This window comes from Enhydra lutris, unplaced genomic scaffold (genome assembly GCF_002288905.1).
Source record: "Enhydra lutris kenyoni isolate GAN:26980312 unplaced genomic scaffold, ASM228890v2 scaffoldscaffold57, whole genome shotgun sequence".
Lineage (NCBI taxonomy): Eukaryota > Metazoa > Chordata > Mammalia > Carnivora > Mustelidae > Enhydra > Enhydra lutris.
The window spans coordinates 8,891,039-8,909,707 of NW_019154141.1; the positions used below are offsets into that span (position 1 = coordinate 8,891,039).

General features: G+C 37.4%; 1 protein-coding gene across 2 annotated transcripts in view; it reads right to left on the reverse strand.

The window, feature by feature from the left end:
* LOC111158180 (tetratricopeptide repeat, ankyrin repeat and coiled-coil containing 2) overlaps positions 1 to 18,669 on the reverse strand; it is a 364,770-nt gene that overhangs the window by 63,748 nt on the left and 282,353 nt on the right. For both annotated transcript variants that reach the window (XM_022520087.1, XM_022520086.1), the window contains exon 11: positions 12,086 to 12,317. In XM_022520087.1, coding sequence (XP_022375795.1) covers positions 12,086 to 12,317 — 232 coding nt within the window. The remainder of the gene's footprint in view (positions 1 to 12,085; positions 12,318 to 18,669) is intronic.

The following is an 18,669-nucleotide window of genomic DNA, read 5'->3' on the forward strand; positions in this document are numbered from 1 at the left end:
TTTCTATTTCTCCCCTAAAGTGCAAGCTTTATATTATAGCAATTTAACTTTAATATCCTAAGGACTATAAGTCAGTTCTCAAATTATGAAGAATTTTAACTGTTACTTTCATCTGGTGACTCTTTGAAATGAACTATGGATTCCAGCTCTGTTAACAATGATTATTAATGAAATGACATCCTTGATGACATAGTACTAAGAAAAAACATTATTCCTATAGGGAGTCCAAAGAATTAAGAAAGACAAAAAAGTTGTTTGGAACTAATGGACTGACCCACAAAAGCGGGGGCTCTTATGTTCTTGATTTTGAGGACCATGGCACCCATAAGCATAATTGTGCCTTTAATGTCCATAGAGGAGTTTTCTAATTACATTCTGCTTGGCAGCTGTAATAGATCTCTTCCTTACTGGGCACCATCACCTTGCCCCACCAAGTGGTGGGCTGAAGCCACCCTGTACTGATCCAGGAAAACCCACTGCAGTCTTTTAAAGAGCTGGTTGTTAAACAGCTGGTAGCCTAAAACTGGCCAAGGTGGGAATATTTATTTACACAGTGGAAATGGGCAAATATTACAAACCCTCCCTCTCCAGCTGGCTGTTAAAATTTTATCAGCACATCACTGCCTCCCCAACTTCAACTACATCTCCCTTAACTTCACCCAGACTCCTTTGTCAGAAAGCCATGATCTTCCAGTGAAGAAAAAGTCTGGTGATAATGCATTTGCTGGGATTTTCTTTGGGAAAAACATTTCAAACACATTCTTAAGCATAAAGATCAAGAACATGCTCTAAATTGTGATCTGGACATTTTAATGAATGAGATAATTCCATAGCTGATAAAAATCATATTTTTATTTGCATAAATTCCCAGCAGATTACATTACTCATGCCAAGAGTAAAGTAGACAATGTATCATTTCTTTTTTTTTTTAAAAAGGAAGTATATCCCACTTATGATAATTACACTGTTCTCAATCTTGGCTATTTTTTCCTTTTTTTGGAGATTTGCTTCCTTGAAGAGGTTACTTAGAAGTCACCTATTAATACAGGTGATATAAAGGAAGTATCAAAAATATTTCACTGTTAAGAAATAAGGACATCATGTTTATCTAAGATTACTTTTTTTAGGATTAAGAATAAATGCAAAGAATTTCCAAATGGTACTAATATTGTAAAACAATGAGAAGTATTCCTAAAAAATTTCCTTTTCCTCTGCTAAATAAGGTATCTCAGTTATAAATTTAAGAGATGAGGACTTAATGATATTTAGCTTTCACCTCTCAAATGCAACTAGCCTTACAGAATGCTTCTGTATGCTCATTTCCAAATTTCTGCAGGTTCTTTAAATATATACTCTATCATCAGTAGCTTTAAAAGGTTTTACAGACAAATAAAAATTTAAAAAAACTGGGGACCAACAAAGGATTGCTGTTTCTTATTTATTTATTATTATCTTTTTAAAGTACACTCTATACCCAACATGATGCTTGAACTAACGACCCCAAGGTTCAAGAGTCACGTGCTGTGCTCTACCTACTAAGCCAGCCAGGCATCCAACCAGTAAGAACATTTAAAGTGCAATTACCATCTACTATCACCATTAGTTCATAGTATAGAAATACTTTAATATTAAAAAAAAGGAAAGATGTAATCTAACTTTTACATACATGTATATACCAAACTATATTCACACAAATTCTAGGCTGTTTGTTTTCTTATTTTGTTAATGGACTAATGAAAACTTCGAAGGGACTGGTGCTTAGAAGCCACTGTTCTAGCTGACAAGTCCCTGGAAAAGCTTCTAAGCCCTTTAACCTTTGTTTTTATTCCCTTGTAAAACTGTATTCACCAGGGATTCCCTACTGCCCTTGCTTATACGTACACTTAACAAATGCTGGAACTCATGTGCTTATTAGCACCCCTATTCTGAGACTCTGTACCTAGGAATCTGAGAGAAATAAGAAGGACAGAGACTGTAAGAGAAGAGATGGCAGCTAGTACTATAGTCAGAACTAAATCCTACTGCATGGGATTTCACTGGTATACTGTGTAGAAATTATCAAAAGTGAAAGGAAAGCTCATATCAGACAACATTTTTTGTTCAGAAAAGCTGCACATTACATGTAAATTATCTTCCTTTTAGTTGTGATAACAAATTAGTATCTCCTTTCATTGTGTATCGGTGGCTGAAGCAAGAGCTCACCAGGAAACTGCAAAACTTTTCCATTTGTTTTGCATGTATGTGTTTTGTTATTTAAAAAAAAAATAATTTTGGGGGCGCCTGGGTGGCTCAGTGGGTTAAAGCCTCTGCCTTCGGCTGAGGTCATGCTCCCAGTGTCCTGGGATTGAGCCCCACATCGGCTCTCTGCTCAGCAGGGAACCTACCTCCTCCTCTCTCTCTCTGCCTGCCTCTCTGCCTACTTGTGATCCCTATCTGTCAAATAAATAAATAAAATCTTTAAAAAAAATAATTTTTTTTCCTTAGAGAGGCTGCACATGTGTGCAGGGAGGGGGAGAGAGAGAATCTTAAGCTGGCTGCATTCCCAGTACAAAGCCTAATGGTGGTGGTGGGGTTCAATTTCATGACCCTGAGATCATGACTTGGGCCAAAATCAGGAGTCGGATGTTGAAACAGCTGAGCCACCCAGGCATCCCTGTATGTGTTTTTGTCACTACACTTGTAGAACCTTAGAGTATTGTGAAAATGCTTCTATTTAGGGGCACCTGGGTGGCTCAGGGGGTTAAGCATCTGTCTTTGGCTCAGGTCATGATCTCAGGGTCCTGGGATCGAGAACCACATCGGGCTCTCTGCTCAGCAGGAAGCCTGCTTCCCCTTCTCTCTCTGACTGCCTCTCTGCCTGCTTGTGATCTCTCTCTGTCAAATAATTAAATAAAATTTAAAAAAAAAGAAAAAAAAAAAGAAAATATTTCTATTAAAAAAAAGATTTTATTTATGTATTTGAGAGAGTGAGCAAGTGAGAGAGAGCGAGCGCGCAATAGCGCGCACTAACGGGGCAAGGGAGAAGCAGACTCCCTACTGAGCAGGGAACCCAATGCAGGACTCAATCCTAGGACTCTGGGATCACAACCTGAACCAAAGGCAGATGTCTAACCGACTGAGCGATCCAGGAGCCCCATGACTTTTCATTTTTTAAAAGAAAAATGTACAATTTGAAATCTAGCTTCTGAATCTAAACTGAAAATGTTTTCCACTGAACTTTCCTGGAAAGAAAGCTTCAGCTACCTTTAAAAATAATCTATCTTAAAAATTATTGTGATAAAATTTACTTAGAGTTAATTGTGAAGATCTTAACTGCACACTTTGATCAGTTTTGATAAATATATGTAAATCATGTAACTAACATGCCAATCAAAATATAAAACATTGTCATCATTCCAGAAATTTCTCTTAGGTTCCCTCCCAGTCAATCTTTAATAGGCAATCACTCTTCTATCACTATAGACTATATACACTTGTTTCTTTTGTTTAACATGATATTGAGATTCCTCTACATATGTTGAGTATATTATTATTATTATATATATTATTATATATATTATTAGTTAGTTCCTTTTTAATACTATGAAGTATTCCATTGAGTGACTATACAACAACTTGTTTATCCATTCTGTTGAAGGACATTTGGGTTGTATCCAGTTTCTAACTACTATGAATAAAGCTGCTATGAACATTGTTGTACAAGTCTTTTTGTAGACATATGTTTTCATTTCTTTTGGGTAAATACATAGGCATAGAATTTCTTGGTCATAAAGCAGATTTATATTTAACTTTATAAAGAACTGCCAGTTTTCCAAAGTAGTTGTACCATCTTATACTCCCACCAGCATCATGTGAGAGTTCCAGCTGCTCATCACCATCACCAACATTTGATGCTTGACTTAAAACATTTTAACCTATTCTAGTGGGAGTAAAGTGGTGTCTCACTGTGTTTTTAATTTGCATTTTCCTGATGACTAATGATGTTAAACACCTTTTCTTGTGCTTGTAGGCGCACTTGGTATCTTCTTTTGTGAAGCGTCTTTAGATTATGTTGACTCTATAGACCAGTGTGGGGGGAAAATTCTAATCTACAAACTAGGTATATTTCCATTTACTAAGTTCTGTAATTTCACTCAAATGTTTTGTAGCTTTCACTGAGGAGGTCTTATCATCTTTTGTTAAGTTTTTTCTTAAGTACTTTGACACTACATAAAATATTGTTTGTAGTGTCACTTGAGAATACCTTCTCCCATTCCGTGGGTTGCCTCTTTGTTTTGTTGACTGTTTCCTTTGCTGTGCAGAAGCTTTTTATCTTGATGAAGTCTCAAAAGTTCATTTTCGCTTTTGTTTCCTTTGCCTTTGGAGACATGTCTTGAAAGAAGTTGCTATGGCTGATGTCGAAGAAGTTACTGCCCATGTTCTCCTCTAGGATTTTGATAGATTTCTGCCTCATGTTGAGGTCTTTCATTCATTTCGAGTTTATCTTTGTGTATGGTGTAAAAGAATGGTTGACTTTCATTCCTCTAAACATAGCTGTCCAATTTTCCCAGCACCATTTATTGAAGGGACTGTCTTTTCCCCTGGATATCTTTTCCTGCTTTGTCAAAGATTATTTGACCATAGAGTTGAGGGTCCATATCTGGACTCTCCACTCTGTTCCAGTGGTGCAGCCACTTTGGAAAACAGTGTGGAGATCCCTCAAAAATTAAAAATACAGCTACCCTATAACCCTGCAATTGCACTACTATTTACCACAAAGATATAGATGTAGTGAAAAGAAGGGCCATCTGTACCCCAATGTTCATAGCATCAATGGCCACAACTGCCAAACTGTGGAAAGACGAATGGATAAAGAAGATACGGTCCATATATACAATGGAATATTATGCAGCCATCAGAAAGGATGAATACCCAACTTTTGTATCAACATAGATGGGACTGGAAGAGATTATGTTGAGTGAAATAAGCCAAGCAGAGAAAGTCAATTATCATATGGTTTCACTTACTTATGAAGCATAAGGAATAACATGGAGGACATTAGCAGAAGGAAAGGAAAAGTGAATTGGGATAAACTAGAGGAGGAGAGGAAGCATGAGAGACTATGGACTCTGAGAAACCAAGTAAGGGTTTTGGAGGGGAGGGGATAGGGGGATGGGTGAGCCTGGTGGTGGGTACTGTGGAGGGCATGTATTGGATGGAGCACTGGGTATGGTGCATAAACAATGAAACTTGCAACACTGAAAAAATAAAATAAAATAAAATAAAATAAAATAAAATAAAATAAAATAAAATAAGTATATTGTTTGTTATAGTTAACTACTGTTGCATCAGACCTCTAGGGGTTACTCAAATGGCTGTGGGCTGAAATCACCTGGAACAAAAACTCCCATGTCAGGGCTAGTCAACCGGAACACTTAAGTGTTGGTACTTCTTTACTTCTTACATGACAATGCAATCCTCCAAAAGCAAGTGTTTCAGTGAACAAGATGAAAGCTGTGTGGACATTTATGACCTACCCTCAAGATGTCACCTAGCATCAGCTTGTAGTATTCTATTGGTTGAAGCAGTCACAAGCCTGCTAAAAAAATTCAAGAGGAGGAGACAAAGACCCCCAACTCTGGTTAGGAGGAATGCCAAAGAATTTACAGCCATCTTTTAAAACTGCCACACTACCGGGAAACTGGCTGGCTCAGTTGGAGGATCGTGTGATTCTTGATCTCAGGGTTATGAGTTCCAGCCTCATGTTGGGTGTAAAGATTACTTAAATAAAGAAGCTTTAAAAAAACCAAAAACTACTTTTTTTTTTTTTTTTAAGATTTTATCTATTTATTTTACAGAGAGAGTGAGAGAGAGCATTAGAGGGGAGAAAACCAGAGGGAGAAGTAGACTCCCCATGGAGCAGGGAGCCCGATGTGGGATTCAATCCCGGGACTCCGGGATCATGACCTGAGCCGAAGGCAGTTGCTTAACCAACTGAGCCACCCAGATACCCTGCCACACTACTTTTTAAGTTTCAATTTTCAATTGTTTTCTGCCAGTATTAAAATACAATAGATATATACAAATTGGCCTTATAGCCTGGAGTTCTATATTTATTATTAGTTCTAGTAGGCTTATTTTTTCTTTTGTGGATTCCTGAGAGTATTTTAGGTAAATAATCTACAAATAAAGACAGTTTTATTTCTTCTTTTCCAATCTTTACTATTTGCTTGTTTGTTTTCTTCTTGTGCTAGCTTGGACTACCAGTGGAATTTTGAGTTTAATGTAAGTGGTGTGAGTGAAGGAATATTCTTGTGTTGTTCCTCGTTATTAGGAGGAAATATTTAACATTTCATTGTTAGCTGTATGTTTTTTGGAGTTTTCCTTTATTACACTAAGTTTTCTTCTATTCTTAGTTTGTAGAAAGTTTTATTGTTAATTATAATATTTGGTCAAATGCTTTATTGCATTTATTGAAAAGATTATGTATGCATATATTTTATATAAATATGTATTTATATAAAGACATATAGATTTTCTCATTTATTGTTAATATGATGAATTACACTGATAAATTTTCAATTTTTTTAATTTTTAATTTGACAGAGAGTATAAGTAGGCAGAGAGGCAGGTGCAGGGGGAGGGGGAAGCAGGCTCCCTGCTGAGCAGAGAGCCCTAAATTTTCAAATGTTAAACTAACATTTCATTCTTGATCAAGTAAGACTAACTGATTTGCTATTAGTTTTTTCAGGACTTTGTTCTTATAGTCATGAGAAATACTGACCTATAATTTTCTTTTCTTATGAGATCCTTACTGTATTTTGGTTTCAGTGTAACTTATCTAATAACACAGGTTGAGAAATGTTTGTCTCCTCTAGTTTTCTGAAGACATATGTATGATACATTTCTTACCTTTTTGAATTTTATTAGTTTTGCAGAAATATTACTTATTCTTTAAATGTTGAAAACAATTCATCAGCGAAACCATGTGAGCCTGGAGTTTTTTGGTTGAAGATTTTTTTCCTTTTAAATTACAAATTAAATTAAATAGATAAGGGCTATTCAGATTGTCTATTTCCCTTGAGTCACTTTCAGTAAGCTGTATTTTTTTTTTAATTTATTTATTTGAGAGAAAGAGAGATCACAAGTAGGCAGAGAGGCAGGCAGAGAGAGAGAGGGGGAAGCAGGGTCCCCGCTGAGCAGAGAGCCTGATGCGGGGCTCGATCCCAGGACCCTGAGATCATGATCTGAGCTGAAGGCAGAGGCTTAACCCACTGAGCCACCCAGGTGCCCCAGTAAACTGTATTGTTTAGAGGATTTGTCCAGTTTATGTTGTTGAATTTATGTTATAAAGATGTTTATAGAGATACCTGAGTGGCTCAGATGGTTAAGCGTCTGCCTTCAGCTCAGATCATGATCCCAAGGTCCTGGGATTGAGTCCCATGGAAAAAAAAAAGATGTTTATAATAATCCCTTATTTTTCTTTTAATGTCTATAGGAACTATAAAGCTATCTCCCTTTTATATCTGATGTTAATTTGAGTTTTTTTTCTCATTTTCTTGATCAGTCTTGCTAGGAATTTATTCATTTTAAATATTAATTTTTTTTCTATTTATTGATGTCTGTTCTTGTTTTTACTGTTTTTTTCTTTCTGCTTACTCTGGGTTTATTTTCCTCATTTTCTTCTAGTTTATGAAGTCAGAAACTTAGACATTGATTTTACACTACTCATTTTGAGATACTTTATCATTTCCTCTGTGATTTCTTCTTTGTCTTATAGGTTATTTAGAAGTATGTTGTTAAATTTCTAAATATTTGGGGATTTTATTTGTATCGATTTCTCATTTAATTCCATTATGTCAGATAACATTTTCTATAAGACTTTAATTTTTTGAAACCTTTAGACTTGGGGCACCTGGGTGGCTCAGTCAGTTGAGTGTCTGCCTTCAGCTCAGGTCATGGTCCAGGGCCCTGGGACTGAGCACCGCACCAGGCTCCCTGCTTGGTGGGGAGTCTGCTTCACCCTCTACTTGCTGCTCCCCCTGCTTGTACTCTCTCTCATTCTCTGTCAAATAAATAGTAAGTCTTAAAAAAAAATAAAGAAAGAAAAGCAAAGAAACTTTCCAACTTGGTTTTATGGCCCAGAATATGGTCCTCACGCACTCAAGAAGAATATATATTCTGCAGTTATTGGGTAGTAGTCTATAAACGGTAAGTGGATCGGGCTGGTTGACAGTTTCATTGAAATCTTCTACACACTTGGTTTTTATCTGCTTGTTCTTACACTTATTGAGAGGTTGTTAAAATCACCAGCTATGATTATTTTCCTGTTTATCTCTTTAGTTCTATTAGTTTTTGACTCATGTATTTTTTTTCACTTAAAAAACTTATTTGAAGTATTTTCTTCATTCTTCTGAAAAATATGTATGAGTGAAGTACAGTTGACATACAATGTTATATTCATTTTAGGTGTATAATACAGTGATTTGACAATGATTCATGTAATTTGAGCCTCTGCTATTAGGTATATATACATTAGGATTATTTTACCTTGCCAGAAACTGGTCCTTTCATGTTTATCAAATGGCCCTCTGGTTACACTTCTTGTCTTAAAGTCTGCTCTGTCTCACATTAATACATCCACTCCAGCCTTCTTATGCTCCATGATTATATATATTCTCTATCCTTTCACTTCCAATCTGTGTATTTGTATTCAGATAACCTCTCTTATAGATAGCATATTGTTGGGTCTTGCTTTTTATTCAGTCTGGTAGTTTCTGCCTTTTAATAGAAATGCTTAGTCCATTTAAATGTAATGTAATTATTGGTATGATTGACTTTAAGTATAGCATTTTGCTTTTTAAAAAAGTTTAATTTGATTTTGTGTTTTTGGTTCAGTTCTATAGCATAATGATTCGATATTTGCAAACATTGTAAAATGAAAACCACAAGTCTGTTAATATCTATCACCTTACACAGTTACAAACTTTCTTTTCTTGTGATGAGAACTTTAAAGATTTACTCTCTTAGCAAGTTAAAAACGTGCAATACAGTATTATTAAATATAGTCACAAGCTGTATTTTTCCATGACTTATAAATTTTATAACTGGAAGTTTTTTTGACCCCTTTCCCTACACCCCACCTCTGGCAACCATCAATCTCTTCTTTGGATCTATGAGATTGGCTTTTTTTGTTTGTTTGTTTTGTTTTGTTTTTGGTTTTAGTTTTTTTAGATTCCACATATAAGTGGGATCATACAGTATTTTTCTTTCTCTGCTTGACTTACTGCTTCTTTTAGCAGCCTAACACAATACCATTTTATTTTCTTATATTTGTTTTTAAAAATTTTTAATCAAAAAAATTTTTTAAATTTGAATAGAGTTGACACACAATGTTACATTGTTTCAGGCTTCATAAGTTTCAGGCTTATGATGTAGTTCAACTTCTCTATATGTTATGCTATGCTTACCACCAGTGGAGCTACCATCTGTCACCATATACTTCTATGATATCACTGACTATATTCTTTAAGCTGTGCCTTTGATTTCCACTTGTTTAATTTAAAATTGTGTGTGTGTGTGTGTGTGTGTGCACGTGCACGCACACAAAAAGGTGGTTCTATTAAAGTATGGGGACGGGACCTATGGGCAGAAAGAGCTGCCTAAAAACAATTTTTATTCTGTTTTTCTTTCCTGCCCTCTTAATGGTTGATAAAATAATTTTTAGTATTTCATTTTCTTTATAAATTCTGTTTACAGCTATTGCTCATGACAGGGATTTTGTTTTAAAGATAAGAACATGGGAATCAGATGGAATAATTAAATTCATTTAGAACAATATTCATCAATAAGGCTATAAAGCTGTTTATGGAGACCTACATGAGAAGCAAAATTGAAACACGTGAGTCATGGCTAACAATCTAGAGCTGAACCTGCAAGCATTTGGATATTCTCCTTGAATGAGCTATAAGATGTAGATCTTTGTATCACTGTCCTTCCTTCAAGGTACTCAGTATGTGAGCAATTTCTATGTTCACTCATTTGTTCAAACTTTATTTCCTGAAATGCCCACTGTGTTCAAGGTGACATAACCACATCGAAGTATAAAAGATGAATGAGAAAAGGTTGCTAACTTCAGTAGCATACAATTTAGTAGAAGGGACAGGACAGGTACAGAAATAACTAATTCTTACAGAGCACAAAGTATAGTATCTGACATATAGTTCAATAAATGTTAGTAATAAAATTTTAAATCCTTAATATGCATATAATAATGCGTTAAGTATACTCTAAATAAAAATACAAAAAAAGCCCCCTAATATCAATGTGGAAGAATACTGTATCTTACTAGAGGCTGGCAGGGGGCTCATTAGGCCTCTTATGAATAAGGTGGCATTTAGCTGGTTGTTGAAAGATGGGCAGAAATCTAATAGAGATGTAAGCAGAAGGCATAACAAGAAATGGAACAATGAGCAAATGTACGGAGGCAGGAATATGTACGTGAGTGTTTAAGAACTAATGAGTATTTCACATGTAAACACAGGATTCATACAGGTAAAAGTATACAGTAAGGCTGGAAAGCGGGTTGGACTCAGGCTATCAAGTACCTTACACACCAGACTAAGAAGCTGGAAGTTAATTCAGTAAGCAATTTCAGGCAGGCGAGAATTCTACCACTGAACCACCAATGCAATAGTTAGGTTTCTGAACAGAGAAATTAAGTGACAAGAGTGATACTTTATGAAGCTTTATTTGGAAGCAGCACATAAAGTCTACAGGACGTAGAGGCTAGGGCAGAGCCTCCCTACCAGGTATGTCAAGAACGGGTTAGAGGTGTACTTAAAAATGAACCTCTTTAGCCCTCAGGGCTTGGGGGTTTAGCACAGCTGTAACCTCAAGGCCAGTCATGTCTAGCTATAAGGAGTTGTGATTTTTTTATCTCAGTATGCTATACAAATTTTTATCATTTTCTAAGTGTGCTATGATGTGAAAGCAGCACTAAACCCCCAAACCAGAGAAGACCAGGAAGGGTAGTAGTACAGACATGATGCCATGAGCAACTGAATGGCCTTTGAGGTGACAATGGCAGGAATGAATATGAGACTAATGGATGGGAGAAACATCATGAAGGCAGAATTAGCAGGATATAGATTGACCGTACAGAAAATAGGCTTTAAAATATCTGTGGAGAAATTCCAAGGTCTAGGGTACAGAGAAGCTAATAGGTAGGTAGTAGAGGTATAGAAAGTTGAGAAGAGAAACTCTGATATCCAAGTAACTAGTATGGAGGTTGAAGTAACTGAAGATGGTGGCCAGGAGAAAGGCAGTTATAATCATTTTTTCTTACTGAGCACCTCCAAAACCTTCAAGAAAGATATAAGTCTCTTAGGAATAAACACGACTGCTCAGGAACCTCATGCTCGCTCGAGTCCTTCTCTCTGGCTTCCAGCACTGATAAAACACTGTTAAGGGGATGGGGTAGACACGGGTGAAGGAATGGATGCTTGTGCATAGGCCACAGCTGACACCAGAGTTGCAGAGGAAAGAGGGAAGAAGGGCATGAGTACGAGGGAGATGGATTCCATTTTATCCCCCCCCATTTCTTAAACATATCTTAAATACCCTTTACATAGTTTTTTGTGGAAAGCTGAGGTTTAGGAATACACAGAGTTGTGTAGCCATAGATGCCATTTCATTTTACCTGACTATGAAATGAAAAAAAAAAAAAACCCAAACATTATGATGAGGAGGTTTCTAACCACACGAACTCTACAACATGGAGTGGGGGCCATGGCTGTACTGGTTTTTTTTAACTCTACAGAGAGGACTAGAAGCTCTACTACCTTGAGTACAAGAAAAATGTATTCTATTTGGAAGCGAGAATGAGAATTTTTAGAGGGAAAGGAGGAAAGAAGTAGCAGTTCCTGTAGGAATTTTCTTTTTTTTCAAGTAAAATCTTTTCTCTGTTAATTGTATCCTGTGGGACATGAGTTGTGGCACATTCGGTTTTGGCAAAGTGATAAAAATCATCATTTCTAGAACACACTCTAGGTAAACTTGGGCTCCAAAGCTTCCACCTTTCGCCTTCTGAGCTCCCCATCTGTACCTTTGTGGAGATTCTCCAGGGGCTCCAGGACTCCCCTCCGGAAGGAGGCCATGGGGTCTTGGACACAGGACCGAAGGCTCAGCATGCTCTGTAAGTGAGGCTCCCGAAGCAGCTGCTCCCGGTAGGCCGTCAGCTGAGGTGAGCGGCAGAGCAGGGCAGCAACATTGTGGACGAATTCTGGGACCAGGCAGGTATAGGCGTTATCTGCTTGGCAATAGTGATAGGCAACCACCTAGAGCAGAGAGACGAAAACGCCAACAGGTTTGTCAGGAGCAAGAGCAGCAGCCATGGTTACCGTAGGATCGTTCTCTAACTCGGTTTTCCATCTCCCCATTCCACAACTTTTTCAAGTAAAACCAAAAGCTGCTATCTCAGAAATGGCCTGTTTTACCTAAGACAGAAATTTGGTACAGTATTTCTACTATATACACATATAATTTACAACTAAAATTTATAAATGCAAACTGAGTTTTGGATGATTAAGATTCCTTTGCAGAATTTGGGTTTTAGATTTTAAGAAATGGGAAACAAGCCTGAGAATAAAGATTTACATTTATCTCTCTAATATTTATTCAGCATGGAACCGTACAGGAGAAAGTCTAATCTTGTACCTTAGGACTAAAATGACCCCAGAAAACCCTTGTTAATCTCAATAAACACATATAACTTATTAAGTCCTTACTTTTTAAAATTAATGTTGCTGTAAATAGCTTTATAAAAAATAATTCAGATTTAGGAATTATCATTAGTATTTTCTAGCGCCCAGAGACAACCAGAATTAGATGACAGGAAAATGGAAAATGACTGAGATTTTTGTTAGCTGCATGTCTTATATTCAAAGAACTCAGAAAATGTGTGAGTCTTAATCTCATCCATTCATCTGGGCAGTCTGGCTGGAGCCTAGTTTTAACCTCTGGGTTTTTTGTTTGTTTGAATTTGCACAGAGTTCACTCCATACCTTCTGGCTGTTCTCTTTGCCTCAAGCTAAGTGCAGAGGGTCATTTTAATCTAAGGCACTCTGTTGGCTCAGTACTACCCACGGAAATGACAATACTGAAGAGGTAACATGAAATTGGCAGGGGAGAGTCAGCCTGAATGTATGGAAACCACCTGGACTGGTGCTCAGCACAAAGAAGATGCACAGTGATGTTGGCTGATGCTGCCATCACCATCATTGCCCTACCCCCTTCTCCTCCTCCTCCTCTCCATCGTCATCAACATAATCCAAGTTCTGTAGACTCTTTCTTTTCTGGCTGCTGGCTTTGTGCTTTTAGGCAGATGAAAACTGCCCTGGGAACAGTCATCCACCAAAGTGTTCTTTTTTTTTTTTTTTTTAAAGATTTTATTACTTATTTGACAGAGAGAGACACAGCGAAGAGAGGGAACACAAGCAGGGGGAGTGGGAGAGGGAGAAGCAGGCTTCCCGCTGAGCAGGGAGCCCGATGCGGGGTTCGATCCCAGGACTCTGGGATCATGACCTGAGCTGACGGCAGACACTTAAGGACTGAGCCACCTAGGTGCCCCTAAAGTGTTTCGTTTTGAAAAGACTCCCGATCTATAGGTCATTCTTGCTCTTTAACAAATACTAGAAATGTTACTTCTTTTCTTTAAACACCCAAAATCCTTCTCATTAGGCACACAGAGAAAAATCTAATACGCGAAATGTTACCACCCATAGACAGCTGAGGACAGAAATTGCTTGTGAGTGAAGCAGGGAGATGTGATCATAATTTGGAATTGGAAGTGAGAAGTTACATTTTAAAAATCTCCACTCTTTCCTTTAGATAGACTGGTCACTGCTTTATTATACCTTTCTTAAGCACAATGTAAAGAGCCAAAGAGAAAACCTAGCAGCAGCTGATCTCTCCTCTCAATGAACAGTGAATGTCAGTGGTTATATCCACATGGATACAAATATCTACTTCATAAAGAGCAAACAGCAAACCTCTGAATCAATACGAACTTTCATCATATTTTACCTTGATAGCTTCCACATGTCGAAGTGAAGCAAAGCTGAGCAAATCAGCTGAACTTACCCTTTACCTAAAGTATTGGGATAGAAGTTTTAAGATAAAAATTCTGAAATTTAGGAAGAGGTTTCTCTTATTGATTTTATTAAAAATCATCTGTGCTCTAGGCTGAATGAGATTTTATCTAACAAAGGACACTGCTAAAGCTACCCCTTCTGGGCTACCTTTCTTTGTTTTAGTTTGAAATATTTCTTCAGCATTCCAAATATGAAGTCTCGACTGCTTTGCAGAATTCAGGTAGAAAGACCATTTAACATTTTCACAGAATTTGCACTGTGGCTCAAAACAGGTTGTTTACTAGACATTTTAAAGCAGTTTGGTAGTATACGCACACAGAACATGCACACACAGTAACCAACAAACACAGGTTCATTTGTCAAACCTATCTGGTGCTTCCTCTAAATTGTGTGTTGACATCATCTACGACTTTTCCTACATATACAAATAGGAAACAAGTCTGCTAATGTAGTTTTTTTCTTCAGTCTCTCATTGCACCAGTGTTCAATGGTATTAGATTTTTTCCTGCAGCTTTGAGAAAGTTACCATGGCCACTTGTGTTCAATCACTATCATGTCAACTTCTTGGAAATGATTCAGAATTAGTCTACCCCCAATAAATCAGCAGGTAGAACCTTTTTCCTTGAATTCTTGTCTCATGATGATTTGTTGAAATTTCATTTTCAGCTATGCCTCTTTTATAATTAATTTCTCTCCATGTCAAGTTTTTCTTATGTTAAATCCCTAGGCTTTTTATTAAAATAATTCTAGTCAAAATATGTCAGATATGACCAGAATTATATTAATTCTTTGGTAAAGATAGAGAGTAAATTTTACTTATTTATTTTTTTAGAGAGGCAGAGGAAGGGAGAGGCAGAGGGGAAAGGAGAATCTTAAACAGGTTCCACATTGGGCACGGAGCCTGATGCAGGGCTTGACCTCATGACCTTGAGATCATGACCTGAGCCAACATCAAGAGTAGGACACTTAACTGACAGAGCCTCCCAGACACCCCAATAGTAAGTAAATTTTAGATTACTTCTATGAGGGAAGAAAGAAAAAGGTAGGTTGGTAGGCTATACAGACAAAAGAAAAGACTAGCTTTGGGTATAAGAAACTTTAAGGGGAGCCTGGGTGGCTCAGTGGGTTAAGCCTCTGCCTTCTGCTCAGGTCATGATCTCAGGGTCGTGGGATGGAGCTCCGCATCGGGCTCTCTGCTCAGCAGGGAGCCTGCTTCTCCCCTCTCTCTCGGACTGCCTCTCTGCCAATTTGTGGTCTCTCTCTCTCTGTGTCAAATAAATAAAATCTTTAAAAAAAAGAAACTTTGATATGGGGCCCCTGGCTGGCTCATTCTGTGGAGCATGAAACTAGAGCTTGGGGATGTGGGTTTAAGTCATACACTGGGTGTAGAGATTACTTAAAAAATAAAATCTTAAAGAAAAAAATAAAAAAGCTTTGATTTAGTGTTGTATATAAGAAATCATAAGATGAAGTATAATCCTCATCAAAGGGCCTAATCAAATGATTAAGTGGCTGCAAACCTGTCAGGTTCCGGTTAAAAATCCCAGACCTTCACTCTCCAAAGACTGTTTTCTACTTGAATAATCTGTGACAGGATTAAGCTAATCGCACATAAATAAAAGGACAGCTCTGACTATCTGGAATTTTGCTGGAAATAAAAACTTGATTTACATAATGACTGGCACTTGTACTATTTAAATTCTCCCTTCAGGTCTGCTCTCATATTCTTACTCCAGGTCTCATTTTCATCACTCCTTGAATTCCCTCATTCCCACCTGAATGATTCCTAGCTCAGCACATCCCTTCCAACACTTTAGTGTGTCTTCTAATAATATTTCCAGGGACCTGGAGGTTTAGTATGAGTAAGGACCTTTGCTTGCCTTTCCTAGTCCCTCAACTCTGACTCTAATCCTTACCCTGGGGCTGGAGGCTTAGAATAGCCTTCAGACTTGGGTTCTGCCTCAGTAATTTTCCAGCTTGGAGATCTACTTTTTTTTTTTGGCAGTAGGACTTTTATTTATTTTTTAACTTTTTATTTTGAACTAATTTTAGACTTACAGAAATGTTACAAAAGTAGTACACAGAGTTTCTGTATATCCCTCACCTAGCTTCTCTTTTTATTAATATCTTACATAATCATAGTGTAATTATCAAACCTAGGAAATAACACTGGCACATTACTAAAGGCATTATTAAAATTTTACCAGTTTTCCACTAATGTCCTTTTTCTGTTCCAAGATTCTTTCGGTCCTGTATCACATTTAGTTGTTATTTCTCCTCACACTCCTGTGAGGGTAAGTCTGTAAGAGTTCTTGGGCTTTATCTTTCGTGACCTTGACATTTTCGAAGAGTACTGATCAGTTATTCTGGTGAATGTCCGTTTGGGTTTGTCCAATGTTTTCCTCATAATCCAACTGAGATTTCTGGGCAAGAATACCACAAAAACAGTGTTGTGTCCTTCTCAGTGGATCCCATCACGGGGCCCGCGATGTTGACATGTTTTGTAACTGGTAATGCTGACCTTGATCGCCTTGGTTAAGGTAAAGGTTTCTGCCAGATTTGTTTACTATAAAGTTACTCTCTTTCTCTTTGTAGTTAATAAATATCTTGGGGGAGACACTTGGAGACAATGCTAATCCTATTTCTCCTCAAATTTCTGCCCAATGATTTTAGTATCCATCAGTGGATCCTGTCTGCAACAACTACCATGTAGTGTTTGCCTGAGAGTGATGCTCTATTTCCTCCCTTTTTTCTTCTACATTTACTATCGGAATTCTACCGGATGAGTGAGCTATCCTTCCACCCGCCTCATTTGTTTACTTGAGTGATTTTAAGTATGGAATTATTTTATTCCATTAGTTATATCCAGTACTATATTTATTTTGTTGTCACTTTGCTCCAGCTTCAGTCATTAGGATTTCCTTCTAGGAAATCCTAGAAATCCTTCCAGGTTGGTATCTGTGTTCTTTCAAGAAGTCCCCCATCTTCCCCACCCCCCATCTTTTTAAAAGCACTTTCTTATTTTCTGGCACCATAACATGCTCCAGGCTCATCTTAAATTTACTCTACTCCAGACCTGGCATCATTTAACTTCTTCAGAGCCCTGGTTTCTTTTACTGGAGAATGGTGTTTATAAAACAAGATCTGAACAGTAGGTGTGCTTAGTGCTATTGAAGTGCCTTTGATTTGGGGCCCTCTTGGTGGAGAGAGCTAGGAAATGCACATACATACACTAATTCACACGCAAAGATTCATCTATATTTCTGTATCTCTCTCTCTAAATATATCTATAGAAGTAGCTATAGATACAGATATACATATTAAAAATTGTGAATATACACTGATACCTTAGATTTCAATCCAGTGCCACCTGGCTCACTTTCGATTTCCCTTTCCTCATTTGTTAACTTCCTTCTCCAACAATGAGAAACCTGGGGTTGCTATTTACAATATTTTTATTTACTCGATCCATTCTCTAAAACATACACAAAGGATTTTCAGAATTGCTAACCATACTCCTGTGAGAAACACACTTATTAATCAGAATATAGCATTATGCATAGCTCTTTTTGTCTAGCCTTACAGTATTCAGTCAAGATGTTGTCTTCCAAACTGCGTTCTTTGGTGTGGTCATGTTAACCATTTGATATACAGTTAGGTTTGGGGCACCCGGGTGGCTCAGCTGGTTAAGCATCCAGCTCTTGATTTTGGCTCCAAATCTTGATCATGACCTCAGCGTTGTGAGGTAGAGCCTTGCACTGGGCTCCACACTCAGCATGACTTAGCATGGAGTCTGCATGGGATTCTCTCTCTCCCTTTACTCCCTCCCTGCTCACATGTGTGCACTCTCTCTCACTCTAAATAAAATGGATAAAATCTTGAAATACAGTGAGATTTATTTGTAAATGTTTGGATTCCACTTTGGGCTTCCTTGACCCCAACATACTTGTTGGTTTTAATCATGCTCTGGGTATACGAAACATCACTATGTTTCTAGGAGTCACAGCTATACAAAAAGATATATGCAAAGGAGTGCCACATCTCTCTTCATCTTAATGGGTACCCCATTTCCATTACCCATTTCTTCCTATTCTCCATCCCACCAATCTGCTTTAGGTAACCAGTATCTTTTCCTTCTGGTTAATCCTTCCTGTATTTCTTTTGTACAAATAAGCAGATACATATGTATTTTTATATATCTCTTTCTTTCTTACATGAAAATTAGCATCCCGTAGTTGCTCCTTTGCACATGCTCTGGGTATACGAAACATCACTATGTTTCTAGGAGTCACAGCTATACAAAAAGATATATGCAAAGGAGTGCCACATCTCTCTTCATCTTAATGGGTACCCCATTTCCATTACCCATTTCTTCCTATTCTCCATCCCACCAATCTGCTTTAGGTAACCAGTATCTTTTCCTTCTGGTTAATCCTTCCTGTATTTCTTTTGTACAAATAAGCAGATACATATGTATTTTTATATATCTCTTTCTTTCTTACATGAAAATTAGCATCCCGTAGTTGCTCCTTTGCAC